Genomic DNA, 16260 nt, shown 5'->3' on the forward strand with positions numbered 1-16260 from the left:
TTTATCAACAACCAGGTCAGCCCCTCAGATATAACACAGTCATTTTCCTGCTAAAAGCCAGTAAAAAAAATATATATAATATCACTTCATCCACCTGATATGAACCCTGACTTTTTATTTTTCGCATAAAAACAGTAAACCACACGGCAAAATTGACTCACGACGTCCAACTGAGTATTGAAAAGAGGAATAATAATGTAATGAGGCGAAAGCGTTGGGACTACTTAACTGAAATCGTGAGAGTTATAGGTGGCATAAATTCTTAATGGAGACATTTTGTGGCCGTTTGAAAAATTCCCTTTCATTGATTGAACGGGGCAACAGCAGCTGAAAACGAGCAGTGCAGACGATTGACGGAGCCCCCTAATTTCTGACGCAACTTCACCAGAAACTTTCCACAAAGTACCAAATGCGAAGCGAAACCTGTCTCCCACCCGCCGCGAACCTTTGAGGTGTCGTTCGGAATCACTTGTCATTGTGTGACATTTCGTGTCAAGGAGCGACAGCAGAGGTGAGAGCGCGGCGGAGGGGTGGAAGTAATGCTGCGAGCCAATTAATTCCTGCCCTACCATCTCCGATTGCATCTGTGACATCAACACCGCCACAGTTTGCACCCTTACCCCCTACATCAGCTATGCAAATGGTGGCAATTTCACATGAATGGCAGATCGTCTTCCCGGAATGAGGATGGGCAAGAAGGCGAGAATGAAAAATGGAGGAGGAGGCTGAGGCGCGGGAGCCACTCAGCCTTGAAATGATTTAATTTAAGTGATGAGGAGTTGACTTTGATAAGATTGCATTTTAATAATGAATACTGGGACCGCTTCAGGGGTCCGGTTGCAAAAAAAGTAGCATACTTGGCAAAAACAAGAGACCAATAGGGCTGACAGTCAGTCACTGTATGAAAAAACTAAAGCTGAGGCTGGTTGTCTGGATGTCATTTGTGTCTGTGTGAACCTGTGGACCTATACAGCAATCAGCCACAACATTATGACCACTTCCGGAAGGAGTAAATAACATTGACCATCTTGTGACAATTCAGTGTTCTGCTGGGAAACTTTTGGACCTGGTATTCATTGGTGTGGATGTTACTTAGACATGTAGCACCCACCTAGACCAGACCAGGCACCCCCACCCCATAGCAATGACACTCCTTGATGGCATCCAGAGCAGGATGCAGCCTGACACAGGCACACACACAAAAGCAGTTTAGGAACAACTAAATAAAAAAACATGAAGAACAGCACAAGGTGTTGACTTGACCTCCAAAATCACTAGATCCCAAAATGATCAAGTATCTGTGGGATGATCCACAGAGGCCCTCAGAAGGCCAATGTCCATTCTCTGATGAGATGAGTCACCACAAGAGAGACCTACACAATATTCAGAATGTGGTCATAATGTTATGCCTGATCGGTGTAAGTAAATAAGAGCCTCCTGGCAGTATTTTGACTCCAGAGTTAAATTTGCTGCCGGGGAAAATGGGTGCTTCAGCCTGTTATGTAGGATTTTTCAGATTTTCCAATATGCCAACTGTGGGGTGTGCATGCATATTTAATGAGGCCTTTGCCTGAATGTGATTCAGACTGAGAAAGATTTCACCCTATACTGTCATCATGAGTGATTGTGCCGCCTAATGGCACATTCCAGTCGGATGTGGCAATAACTATCTGTCTGCCCCCAAAGCATCTCTGATCACATTATGATTATGACTATTTCAGCCGCTGTATTTTCCAAACCGGTCACGTTTTATCATTCTAATTGAGGCTCTTGGAGTAGGGGTACAGCAGACCATTATTTTCATTATTGAATAATTGGACAATTATTTCTTAGTTTTGTCCATAAAAAGTGAATAAATAATACAAATTCTCCCCAGAATTCCTCGCAAACCAGGGGTCATTAAACCAACACAAAAACAGCAAATATTTTGCTTAAAAACATGGTAATAAATGTTTTTGTCCTTAAATGGAACAATGCACATTTTTGACAGCTGGGATCAAGAACATGTCAAGCACATAAATACCACAGTAAAAGCAGCAAAAAACAAGAATCACCTTTCAAATGTACGTTAAAAAGCCTTTAAGCCTTTTTTTTTTAAACAATCTATTACATCTATGGTATGATTACTTCACCACACTAACAAACCATTTGGCTCAGTTTAGGAAAGTTTGTGGTCCCGGTTTTAAGAGACTCCTGATGACCTTTGGTATACAAGAACATTTAAGGGGTTAAATGCTATTGATGGTGCTGAGGTGCTGCCTGTTTTTATACAGGCTATACATATCTGCAGCTCACAGTATATAGCACATGAGATGTCTGTTCTCAGCACACGTATTCAGGTCAACAATATAGATTTCATTATTGTCTACTGTGCTTTCATTAGTGAAGTCATCAGAGACCAGTCAGTTGGAGGTTGAGGGACATCCCGACCCATAGTAGGTCAAGAGTTGTGTTGCACTGTCCCTTTTTAATATAACCCTGCTCTGCAAATATTTAAACTGTATCACAAAAGAGACAGGGGTCGATGGCGTGAAAACAAGCTTTACACAGCGAGGTTCCCGAGCTGGACCGGACCCAAGACCTTGCAGTCACGGGGGGATGCAATTTAGATGAACATTAATGCACTAAGAGGCAGGCTTTGGAGAGAGAGCACTGGGCGCCATGAAGTTAGACATATTGGTTATTTGTCTGTTGCAGAGTTGTTTGACTGTGATGACAGTCAAAGTTTTAATTAAAAGGAAACAAATTAAGTCTGAGTTCCCACTGTAAGCGTGTGGTAAACACATTGTATAGAAAGCGTGTGCAGCAACTTTATTATTATTATGTTATTCAGTATAGCAAACCAGAAAGATAAGAAACTAGACAGGTTGTGATTCTGGTATTGGCCAATTATAATATCATAGTACGTTATTACAGACACCAAACGAAGCTGTGTGGAAATGAGTCCCAGAAATAATATAATTCAAGTAAATGAAACAGTTATAGGTTGGATCCGTGCACGCATTCACTTCCAAATATATGACGGTTACGTTTTCGTATTTTAGTCTTTGGCTTTGGTCTGAGTCTATTTGCTGCAGGCAAAAAATGATTAGCAGTAAAGTTGAAAGCGGTCTCATACCATTTTTTATTTTTTATTTTTTCCATGTCCGGGGACATCTCTGGTTTGTGAAGATCTAATAGGTCATAATGAGTGAGCCGCCCCTCTCTCAGTACCACGCTCATTGGTAATGAATCGCTCAAAGGAATAGGTCATCTCTTACTGTCTGTAAGATTTACTATTGTCCATTTCATGTAGAGACAGTGGAGGACAAAAGAGAGTTTCACCTTCCCTCTCGTTCTCTGTTATGGGTTTATTCAGTGCTGTACATTATGTGCCTACATATAATTCAATTCCCTTTGGCCAAGCCTCAAGAAATGATTTCTATTCATGGGCTGGAATATTATATTCAGTAAAATGTAATAACCTCAGCTGCTCCTGTGTCCCGAAATGGACAGTCTCAAAAGGCCACTCTTCTTATTTTGCTTTATTTCCTTCCTTCTTTCATTCTTCCATCCTTCTTTCTACTTTTTCCCCTGCTGTTACGCTGCTCTTATATTGATTTCCATCCCACATCTTTATTAAAAGTAATAACTATTTCTCCTTTCCATTTCTCAGTTTTCTTCAACTATAATCCTCTCTTTCACCCTTTCGACAAAAAAATAAAATAAAATCTGTTACATAAAGGTGCTACTTCCCTGACTATGTACAGCATGTGATTTCTCACTGCAGCTTATATAATTCACTGTCAGACAAAATGTGAGAAACTGAAGCAAAGTCTGCACTCTCTTCGCCTATTCAGCTGAGTCAGCTTTGACCTTGTTGTGTACTGTTTCTTCACTGGCAAAAAGAAGTACACATTATCTACTTTTAAAGCCTTTGAATAAGGTTAAGCAACACAGCAGGTGCAAGAAACAAAGCTAAAAGTCCACGGAAGTATTTTAGGTAACATCTAACATCCCAGCCTCAAATGAAATCAAGTGGCCAGAATATTTGAAGGGGCCAAGGTTCTAAACATAGCAAAACTCTAATGATATTAAAAGACTAAAGGGAGGCAGACACCCTTTCTACTTTTAAGGTCAGGCTTAAGACTTTCCTTTTTGATAAAGCTCATAGTTGGGGCCGGACTGAACCATCCCTTAGTTAAGCTGCTATAGGCCTAGGCTACTGGGGGACGTTGCACTGAGCACATGTCCTCTACTCTCTTCTCTCTTGCACTGAGCTCCTGTCCTCTAATTTCTTCTCACTTGCACAGAGATCCTGTCCTCTAATTTCTTTTCTCTGGCACCGTGCCCCTATCCTATAATTTCTTCTCTCTGGCACCATGCTCCTATCCTCTAATTTCTTTTCTCTGGCACCGTGCTCCTATCCTATAATTATTTTTTTCAGGCACCGAGCTCCTATCTTCTTATTTATTTTCTCTGGCACGTGCTCCTATCCTCTAATTGCTTCACTCTGTCTCGCACTGTGCTCCTATCCTCTAATTTTGTTTTAGAGGATAGAGGCACCGTGCTCCTATCCTCTAATTTATTCTCTCTTGCACAGAGCTCCTATCCTCTATTTTTTTTCTCTGGCACTGTGCTCCTATCCTCTAATTTTGTTTTCTCTTGCACAGAGCTCCTATCCTCTATTTTTTTTTCCCTCTGGCACTGTGCTCCTATCCTCTAATTCTTTTCTCGCGCACAAAGCCACTATCATCTAATTTCGTCTCTCTTGCACAGAGCTCCTATCCTCTAATTTCTTCTCTCTCTAACCAAGCTACTATCATCTAATTTCTATTCTCTCGCACTGAGCTCCTATCCTCTAATTTCTTTTCTCTGGGACCTACCTCCTATCCTCTAATTTCTTCTCCGTTACTACTCGTACAATTCTGTGCTACTACTGCATAGCATACCACCCCACCCCTCCCCTCCTCCTCCATCTTCTTGTGAGTGTCTCTAGCCTGAAGTTGTGTGTGTCTGAACTGTGGAGCTCCATACTACATCTGTGGCCCTGGTCTCATCAACCTGCCCAGTCTTCATGGCCTCCTGAAGTTATCCACTCCTACCTGAATGAACAATTCTCCAACCTGCCTATGATACCTCTTATATTCAGTCATTATAGCAGCTAATTCACCTGTGATAGAACAACTGCTGTCACTAGCAGCTTTATGTATGTTCATTATCAAACTGTCCTGTAATATCACCAGCTGTATGTATTTGTGTCACCATCAGGTTCTACATGTATGCTTGTAGTTGGATGTATCTATGACAGATGTATGTTCCCGCTGCTCTCTTCTCTCTCTTTTTTTGCCTCTACCTGGCCAGCCTTAGGCAGATGGGTCCCTCCACATGAGCTTAAGGTTCTGATCAAAATTTCCTCCTGTTCCTTGCCACCTTCATGCTTGCTCTGGGAGTTTCAGACCGGATTTTGTAAAGAGACAATTTGTATTGTTATTGACACTATATAAATAAATCTGAATCGAAGTTAATTAAAGCTAGCAGTACTTGACTATTTTTGTTTTGCAATCAGAGTCTGTATCAACCAAATAATATTCATATTTCTTACAGGAGAAATCTGAGTCTTTGCATTTCAGAGATTTGCATGCATTGATTATGATTCCCTGCCGTTATGTCTCCATCTGTTACAGTTATTCTTGCAGAGCCCGCACTCGGCAAAGTGACAAAATGACAAGCACGAACTCGCACACGTGTCTTGTGAACAAGCAACACAATTTACTATGTTAATGAACTAAAATGCCATGAGTCTTTTATTATTATTTTTTAAAATGTCAGTGCACTTGATTTTAACACGAAGGAAGTGCAGTAGGTGGAGCTGATTTGTGTCCACGGACATTTTAAATTCTAATGGAGATACTGACTTAAAAAACAGGGATAACGTTTTTTTTTATATCATTATTTCTCCTGTTATCATTATGGAATTAAACCAATTCAAGCATAAAAACTCATCCTCAAACAAAATCAGTTCCCCCTTCTGTGCCGTTAGAGCAGAACATTTCCCTTTAAAGCGTGGCAGATTACATCCTCGCTTTATGTTTTACTGATGCTGATAGAACATCTACATCTTCCTTCATCGCGTTAATAAAATATGTTTTATTGTCATGTTGTCATCGTCACCAAGACTGAACAATCACTCCACGAGTATTTACCTTTTGTGTGTGCTCTGCCGCATCTAATTTCAAAGTTTATTCTACACGAATGGTTAGTTTTACCAGCAGAATTTATGTTAATCTTATAGTATATGATGCAACACGTGTGGCAAGTTAATGGAAATGAGATTTAATAATAAAAAAAAAAATGCTTTAGTTAAAATGATAGTGATGTTAGTGATAATGGTAATATTCTTTTCCTTTATATTAAGTTTCATCGAATGTATTTAGCTTTATAATCTACTTTAAACTTGGTTTACTCAGATGAGTTTTGGAGTCAAACTAGAGCATTATGATAATTCTGAAAGCTCCCTCAGACGTTATTAGTCTAGTCTACGATATAATATTAAAATAAACCTCAGGGCACGATTATGTTGGTATCCCAGCTGCAGTTACGGAAGCTGTGATGCAAGCATAAATTCCACTATAAATTGAAACGTCCACTCTTTATTTGGATGTCTTTATCAGCAACAAGAGGAGAAGTAAATACATATTTGATCTAGACCTTGATTACAGACCTGCACATTAGCATTAGTCCCGAAAACCCACCAGAATAAGACACATAAAACCATCTCTCATAGTGGATATCAGGTAACAAACTGTAAATTAAACTGTCAGATTGTCATGACACCTCAACTTCGCAAGTATGTTTTCCGCAAAACTAGATAATATGGAGTACGTTAATTCTGCACATGCAAACGTGCCACTCGGTATACTGTACGTGACTTCAGAGAAGCCAGCTGCTGCAGGAGGAAGGCAGTGTGCATCGTGCTGAAGTGGACCACGCTGGAGTAACTGTGATCGCTGAGGGGGATTTTCACAGCAGCTCTGAGCTGATGTTTGAGGGAAAGGGTTAACGCTCAGCCCCCCACTTTCATCTTCAAAAATGCTGCTGCTGCTGTTCAGCTCTGGAGGAATTATCATGTTGGACCTTCCCTCCCCCCACAACACGTGTCAGTCTCCACATGTACTGTAATTGTAGACCCGTATATGTCCGTGTGCTTGCCTCCGTGTGCACATGCAAGCACCTTGTGTTTTGCTGCATCTATCCATTATCTACAACTGCTTATGATGTAGAGAGGGTCATGGGGGCCTTGAGCAGATCCCAGCAGACACTGTGAAATAGGCAGGGTAGACCCTGGATAGGTCGCCAGTCCATCACAGGGCCAACACAAAGAGACAAACAACCACTCACCCCCACATGTACGCCTACGACGTTTGTTCCCACGAGGACAAAATATTGTCACAAAGAGAAACAGTGGGAGGAAAATCTTCCTTGCTTCTTCAACTTTTGTCACGATTAGAATATATTGTGTTAAAGGTTAAGGTTGGGGTTAAGGCAACCGTAACTTTGCTGCAAAATCAAAGATTAATATTCGCTAGAGGTCAAGAGTCAGAATCCATATGGAGTATTTCTACAAGTAGATGGGTCTCTGATTTCTTGCTGAAACTAAATTCATACATTCAGTCTTTGCCTCTATTTCACTGCAACTGTTATTCTTTGACTTTTATGCTATTTCAATTTATTTATCTACATCTAACCTCTTTATATCATCTTCATTTTGCCTGCCAGCCACCAAGAGTAGAACGAACAATACAAAACTGCAACAGATCAGCCACAACATTATAACCACCGGCAGAAGGAGTGAATAATATTGACCATCTTTTGACAATTCAGCGTTCTGCTGGGAAACTTCTGGACCTGGCATTCATTGGTGTGGATGTTACTTAGACATGTAGCACCCACCTAGACCAGACCAGACCAGGCACCCCCACCCCATAGCAATGACACTCCTTGATGGCAGCACCTATCCTGCCACTTCATGTTGTTTTGAGGAACAACTCAAAAAAAAAAAAACATGAAGAACAGCACAAGGTGTTGACCTGGCCTCCAAATTCACTAGATCCCAAACTGATCAAGTATCTGTGGGATGATCCACAGAGGCCGCTCCCCTCAAAGGCCCCCACTAACATCTTTAGCAAGACACCACAGGACACCCTCAGAAGGCCCATGTCCATTATCTGATGAGTCACAACTGTTTTGGAGACACAAGGGAGACCTACACAATATATATTTTACTTTACAGCATATACTGTATATATGAAGTCTACGTGCATGTGCACAAAGTCCAGAAAGTTTCAGAACAACCCCATCTCATGATTCATAGATCCAAAACAATCACAGCGTTCAGATATCACAGACTGTCTTGAGCTCTCATTCTGCTTTCACCTGTTCTGCCCGTCCTGCTTATGCTATATTAACAACTATCACAAGTTAGCCCAGAAGTGCAGCACATCGTCTGGCAGGATCGATAGGTGTGTGGTCAGAGATAAAGTAATTTCTCACTGTGCTGGCCGGCGCCGATGAGAGTGAAATTTGGAAATGTCAAAGCGAGCTTTTAAAAGCCAGAAATATCACCTTCTGAAGTAATTGTTGAGTCATCTGCGTTCATCGATAACACCTTCAAATTCCCCCCGGTGATATATTACAGTCATTTTGTGCCGTGGGCCGGTGAATGTCTTTCTCACTCTACTTTTAATGTGCGGCTGTTCTGCCTGTCAGTTTCTTTGTGCCTGTTGATAAAGTGAACAAATTCTTTGACCGAATCTCCTACTAAATCTTGTTGCAGCTTGTGACAAAGCATCTCTGATGTTTACATCACCAGATGGAGCAACAGTGTCACAGACTGTGTCTTCCTCTCAAACGGGGACTCCAAGGAGAGCCAGTTCTTGGTGATCCATAATGGAAGTTGGAAGACGAGGGCGCTCCGGCCATACACTAGCAAAGGTTTTATGTTTCAGACATTTCAGATAGGAAATCTGCAAGGTGTTACCTAAGCATCCAGTGTCTTGATTTGCAAAGCCAACAAGAAACTCGCTTTATAGGTGCACAAGGATTTAGTATCAAAAGTTTGAGTTAAAGGGGATGGTCAGAAAATTACACTTTTGTTTGCTCATTAACTCTAACTGCCAGAAATGCACTCTTCTTTTAAATGATCTCACGATTCCGCTACTGTCCAACAAGTAAGTAATTAGTAATTAGTAGACTCGGGTCATTTAAGACCAAAGGCGCTGCTGTTTAGCTTCGTTTCTAAAAGGCCCTAAGACGTCCTCCATCCTGCAACTATTTAGCAACGATTACTCACTCTACAGCAGTCACTGCAGGCTATTATTTTCTCACAAAGGCTCTAACCGCAGTACACCCTAAAAGACCCAAATCACTGCTGCTACTTTCTAAAACTATTTTTTTTTCTTTGCACTTTATGACTGAGAAAAGAGCATAATTAGAATTTTTCTGAATCTCAGAGCAACAGTACTTTTTTACCAAATTCTATATGTGACCTCCCTTAAATAAAGCATCATTTTCTGCTATTAAAAATATTCTTCCATTTGATTTAGCTGCATGAGAGGTCTTGCATGCTTTAGAAATTCTTTTTTTGTGTGTGGCAGTTAAATGGTTCAGTGTCGCTGGGGAGATTGGGGGGGAGTTCTACACGTCTTAGTATTCATGAAGCCCTTTCAAAACCTCATTGGGTAAACACTAAAATAATTGATCTTCGAGCCATAAACATGTCTCTCTAAGTGTTTTTATCAGGAGCTCCTCACCCGAAGCAGTGTTAGCTACTATAACCACGCTACGGCTCCTGTCAGACATCTAGATGTGTGGTTTGTTTACAACCTTTTGAATTTGATTTGAACTGATGATCTTAGATTAAAATATTGCTTTTCAGGATTTCAAAGAGTCCTTTATGAATGCTTTAATCACTTCAGTGGTCTTCTAATTAGAATAAATAAAATAAAAACAACACTCACAGACTTCAAATGGTACAAGCATGCGGCAGATATCTAACAAAAAACTATATATTATGCAGCATAGACTGTAGAAAACTATGGACTCCACTTAGTACGTTCCGAGGGCGGAGCCACGTTATCAATGACCCGCCCACACTTCCTCTAAACTCACTTGCGTTTTCGATTAATTAACACTACGCTCTGCTCTACCTCCACCACTTACAACTACTCTCACGGCTGTATGGGACTGCTTGAGCGATCGGTCGTCATGGCAACTGTTAGTCACCATGACGTCACATCCTGTTTCTATCAAATAACTAAACTAAAACGAGAAAAACTGACTCTTGGACATGCATCAGTATTATATTAACTACCTAAAATGACAGAAACCATCCTTGAAAACAATTTATCATTTGACGTGTATTTTAGTAGGAGGTGGAGCTTATGACCTATACTGCAGCCAGCCACCAGGGGGAGCTCTACTTGCTTAGGAGCTGTCATGACGTCCATTTTCTTACAGTCTATGCTATGAATCATGTACCGTATGTCTGAATTCATAAGATAATCCTTTAAGATAATCCTTTTCAATAAAAATGTATCCCACAGTGTCTGTTTTTTCTTTTTTTCTTCTTATAAAACAGTTTTTAATCTATTTTTTTCATAAATATTCTTCATTCATCATTTCTTTAAACGTTTCCTAACATACAGCTGCATGCTTTGACAATACATGAGGTCAGTTCAGTTCAAATCTGACATTCTAGATAGATAATAATAGACTAGATTCCTGATAATAGAATAATCAGACATACAGTGCATCCAGTTCACCACTGAACATTTTATTATATCTTCTCTATTCGTGACAGATAAAATGCATCCTGTGCACCAAAGTGTTGAGGCAGAGACAGAGGCAGGATTCAGATAGATTTGGGAATCAATATCAGACATGAATTCATTTCGGTGATAAGTCCGATCCCTGCCTGGGGAGTTGGCATCATCTCTTACTCTCTTGTCAGCAATGCTTCAGCAGCCGCATCCTGCGCACTCTGAGTAATACGACACAGAGAGGGCGAGTTAACACACACTGAATAGATACCGGGAGAAGCGAGGAGTGGAGATACTGATGCGAGGGGAGCGAGACAAGTCGGGTAAAGATACTAGGTGAAGAAGAGGAGCAGAGGAGCCGACAGAGAGATGTATAAACTTCTCGTCCGTCACTAAATCATGTTTGTCATTCTCGTGGAGACAGGGAGAAAGAAAGATTGAGACGCCTCGTCCCAGGGGGAGCTCTAACTGCAGCTCCTTGATGGTTTTGAGACTCTATATGCTGTATGTATTTATTCCCACTCACAGAGCAGAGGCTGCAGTGTTAATTCAAACCGAGACATTTAGTTAGCCCCTCTGAGGAGTGGTCAGACATTCGCACAGCTTCTAAACAAACTCACAGCAGTTAAACCTGCAAAAAGTCAAACTACAGCCCCAACAGCTGTGTGTGAGGACCAGTTTAATCTGTCAAATTGATTATCTTCCTGCAGATAAAGTGGTTTCACTGCCCAGTGCTCACAGTTCCAGCTGTAACCACGTATGAATTAGTTCTTTGTGTCCATCCAGGCTCCAACTGTGAGTCATATAACTGTCAATGGGAATAAAATAATGAGAGTTTTACATCTGGAACCACGAGAACTCAAAACAGATCCACCTGCGACGCAACCCTGCTACTGACATCTCGGGTGCACCCGCTTTCACTCTGAAATACAGCGGCTTTGATTATCTACAGCATGTTATCTTCTGAACTAACGTGTTTGTTTTTTTTTCTTTTTTATTGCGTCCTGTCAGGCTTTGTTCTCGTGACATCGCCGTATTCCAAGATTAAGTGACGGGAAGTTACGGAGACGACAGCCAAGATATAATGATCTGTAACAACCCTTGAATCTAATGCAAATCAATACAACAGCGCTGCAATGAGATCAGACAGTGTTAGAGGTGTGTTGAATCGACTTCATGCTGCAATATTATTTCTTGGGTTTGACTGTGGCGGTTCTCAGTCATCCAGGATCATGGTATAATCCAAAAAATAAATAAAAGCTGAAACAAGAGCAACTGGACTTGTTTGGGTTTCTAGAAGATGTTTCATCTTAGCAGCTTCTTAAGTTCTAAATGACAGCTGGGGAGTTAAGGTTTTTATTAGGATCATCTGCGTAGTGCCTACCTGAAACTGATTTCTTCGGTTCTTTCTCTGTATGACATGTACCCCGATCAGGCATAACATTATGACCACCTTCCTAATATTGTGAGGGTCTTTAAAACAGTTGTGGCTCATCAGAGAATGGACATGGGCCTTCTGAGGGTGTCCTGTGGTGTCTGGAAACAGAACGTTGTTAGTGGGGGCCTTTGAAGGGAGGGGCCTCTGTGGATCATCCCACAGATACTTGATCAGTTTGGGATCTAGTGAATTTGGAGGCCAGGTCAACACCTTGTGCTGTTCATGTTGAGTTGTTCCTAAAGTGTTTTTGTGGCTGCATCCTGCTGGGGATGTCTGCTGCCATCAAGGAGTGTCATTGCTATGGGGTGGGGGTGCCTGGTCTGGTCTAGGTGGGTGCTACATGTCTAAGTAACATCCACACCAATGAATGCCAGGTCCAAAAGTTTCCCAGCAGAACACTGAATTGTCACAAGATGGTCAATGTTATTGACTTCTCCTGTCAGTGGTCATAATGTTGTGGCTGATCGGTGCATATCACAGTTTCTCATTGTGCCATCTCTAAATATCTTTGCTTACTGCGACGTTCAGTCCAAGGCATAAAAAATATTCAGTTCACAATGTCCTGCGATTCAAACCAAAAAGAAAATGTTCTCATTTGTTGAGAGTTTGTTTCTTTAACGTAACTAAACACTTCACCGTTTTCATCTGTGTTCAAACTTCACTTCTGAGGCTGCAGTTGGATTTCATTAGATTCCTTTCAAACGTGTCCGACCGGCCTGCTGTGTATTCCCACTGGTGCTGTCAGTGTACAAGAACCTCCAAACCCGTTCCCTCTCTTCCTCGTTAAACCAGCATCTGCTGAGGTAAGAGGCCTGAAGCCCCCCGAACCCCTACCCCCTACAACACACACACACACACACACAAAGACACACACAAAGACACACACTCCCCCACCCCCTCCTCCTTCCTTTGCACTCTCTCAAGCTTGCCATCTGCCACAGAATTGGACAGGACCCCACTAACACGGCAGCCGCGCACACACACACGCACACGAACAAGCTTACACCCAGATTTCAAACGCTCTGGGTACAGATGCACACGAGAGCGCGCACATCGACACCGCCGCTAACCCTAAAGTTAGCCAGGCCGCATTTTTAATGGGGAGCCCCCCCATGGACAAAGCAGCTTGCAGGGTCATAATGGGTTTTGAGAGAAGGCCCACCCCGCTGCATAGAGCTGGTGAACTCCTCCCTCCCTGTGGTCCGAGGAGAGGGAGATAGGGACGACAGAGGGACAACAACAAAGCTCTAATTACCCCTCTGTGGCTATCGGGCCGGTCCAGCATTTTTATTTTTGTGAGTAAACGAAGAAAGAAGGGGGAGAATGTAAATGTAAGGCGAGGACGATGACAACAAAACAAAAAAAAATGGCTCGTGCTGATTGAACATGAAACATGTCCCTGTGGCTCTACCTCTGTCTCCTCTGTTCCTTCCATCTCTGTTTGTTGTACATAGTGCCCTCTCGCCTTCGCTGCAATTGTGCATCACCCCTCAGTTATCCACAGTGAATAATAATGTTTCCTCTTGGAGAGAAAGAAGAGCAAGCCTCAGGCCATGCATTCTGATGGTCTAAGCATTCCCCAGTTGCACTGTGCTCGGGCAAAAATCAACAGCGCGGATGCGGGGAGGCGGGCAGGCAGGCAGGGACGCCTGAGCCTCCTCCTCCCCCTCCTGCATCCACGTTCTCTGGCTTTGTTTGTTGCGTTTCACTCATTATTTACAATCTGTATCACCCAAAAGTATGCCTCTGCTCGTGGAGATGAAAACAGATGTGGGGCAAGAGACAAACGCCGGACACACCCGGGCAAATTAGGAACATTATGTCTGCTCCCCAGGGGGACGCTCGCTCTCGCCTCGCCCCTGCCACGCTGCCATCATTGTCACTGTCGCCCGTGGAGGGGCTAAAGCCACTTGAGGAGAGATTCCTTTCCAGAGACACTAAAGTTGAAGAGACAGCTGGGCCCCGCTCCAGAGTATCTGGCTATTTCCAAAAAGACTGCTCAGTTCGTGGCAGCCAGCCACATTACATTTCATTTCTGTGAGTCCATTTACTTTGTTTCAATCTATTTATTTTTTTTCAAGTTTCCCCAAATAGACTTGAATCTGTCGTCTGCACCAGGCCACGGTTGAGTGACAGAGAAATTGGGGCTGCAGTCATTTGGTTAGATTGCAGGGCCGGGCCACAACGAAACAAATGCATATTTGGTCGTATTCCTACAATAAAAGGGCTTATTTGGTCTCATCCTGCAAGCTAATAAAATCCGTCATAACCAGGCCGCGTGCAGCATTATGGTCCCGCCGTAATGGAAGCCATTAAAGACACATTATTTGCTTCACTGTGTCTTTCCGCCGCCTGTGCCGATGTAGGATGAAATGGGCCATTCTAATCCTCATTAACATAGCTAATTTCACATAAGAGAAAGTTGATAGTGGATGTCAAAACCATTCAAAGGTCACCCAAGCAAGCTGCGCCGTTTGCCAGGACCGTATGCATATGTGTCTGGGAGCGAGGCCGCGCGAATGTGTCACCCGCGTTCGAGCACGGATTAGATACACACAGATTTTTTTCGTAGCGGGGCGAGAGCAACTCATGTGAAGTGTTTGGCAAAAGGCAAAGCAGATTATGTGGATAAACCTGTCAGAGGCACCGGCACACGTCGATGGCTGTTGATGCAGAGAGTGGGATGTTAAAAGAAAGTGTTGAGGAACGGGGACGCGCGGGAAAAGGGACATCGGACGTTCATCTTCACCTCCGAGGCTGTAAGTGGAGGGATGAGAGAGGGGGGGGGGAACGAAACACGTGACGTGTCGCTCCTTTCAGGCAGAGGCTCTGGCACAACGCCATGTCACGGAGGGGAGAAGGGACGAGACTGACGTTGGAGGCGCGGAGCTGCTGCCACATGACCTTTAAAAGGGGGACAAATAACTGAGCGTCACGCTCTTCGGGCCAGCTGTGTTTGGCTGCGTTTGTGTGTCACATGTGGCAAAACTGGAGACACAGATGTGCGTTCGCTTACAAATCAAAACCAAAACCTGAAAGTTTGAAATCTTACGCCGCGTTACAGAATCACACAATGCACAGATTTGCTAACCTGTGGGTCAAGCAGTGTCTCGGCATTTAGGTCAAAACTGGGCTCGTCGAAAAACACTACATCCTCACAACCAAATGTACATCTTTTATTATATATTTTTTTACAAACTTGCGTTTATTGCAACGAGAGCATCTAGAAAACTGAGCAGCTACACCAGCAGGGACTCCACACCCCCTTTTTGCTGACTCAGTTCCTTTTCTCAAAAACAGAAGCTTGACGTCTTGAGCGTTCGCCGCACAAGCAGCACACGCATATTTCAAAATGAGAAAGGGAAGCTGTAAAAAGTAGTAAAAGAACTCACTCAGGGACTCTCCTGCGGGCGGTGATGCTAGCCACAATCACGCTCCCCGGTCTCGGGGTGGCCACAGCCTTGAAAGTCCCCTTCCAAAACTTCTCGAAGAGCAGCTTCTCCTCCAGCTGCTGGAGGCCGCCGCCGCCGCTGCCCTGCGACCCAGGGGACGGCGAGGGGCCACGGGGGCCGAGCTGGAGCGAACACGGCGGCTGCATCTGCGGCTCTTAAGTCTCCAAACCGAATCGTCTCTTCCGGTCCCTCGACAGACGGCGTCTCTACGCTCTCATGAAAGCACCAGACTCTCGCCGGCTGTTGCTCGGGAACTGTCCAAGTACTGAAGCAAAGCCACGGAGGGAAGGCGCTTGTTCCTTCTCCTCTCGCAGGCAGCAGGTCAGTGTGTCAGCGCGTCTGTCTGCTCTCCACTCTTGAGCTGGGAGCGTGGGGAGGAGGACAAAAGCTGACCCTCTCCAGCTGGAGGCTAGGTATTGTTCTCCCAGATGAGGAGGGGTAGGGGGCAGATTGTGTTCCCCTCTCTTTGCTTCACCCCCTTCTGTCACATCTGCCGCTCTTTGGGATGACGGGGTCGTAGTTTTTTTTTTATTTTTTTTACCCCCCTTGTCGGCAGCTTCACACAAAATAA

General features: G+C 43.3%; 1 protein-coding gene across 1 annotated transcript in view; it reads right to left on the reverse strand.

The window, feature by feature from the left end:
* The window catches only part of srrm4 (serine/arginine repetitive matrix 4), a gene marked incomplete at its 5' end in the record, with an annotated part of 67557 nt that extends 51722 nt beyond the window's left edge, over window positions 1-15835 (reverse strand). Inside the window, one exon of the mRNA XM_084551402.1 lies at window positions 15630-15835. Coding sequence (XP_084407528.1) covers window positions 15630-15835 — 206 coding nt within the window. The remainder of the gene's footprint in view (window positions 1-15629) is intronic.
* Window positions 15836-16260: the final 425 nt, after the last annotated feature.

Source organism: Chelon labrosus, assembly GCF_963514085.1.
Source record: "Chelon labrosus genome assembly, chromosome: 9".
Taxonomy (NCBI): Eukaryota; Metazoa; Chordata; class Actinopteri; order Mugiliformes; family Mugilidae; genus Chelon; species Chelon labrosus.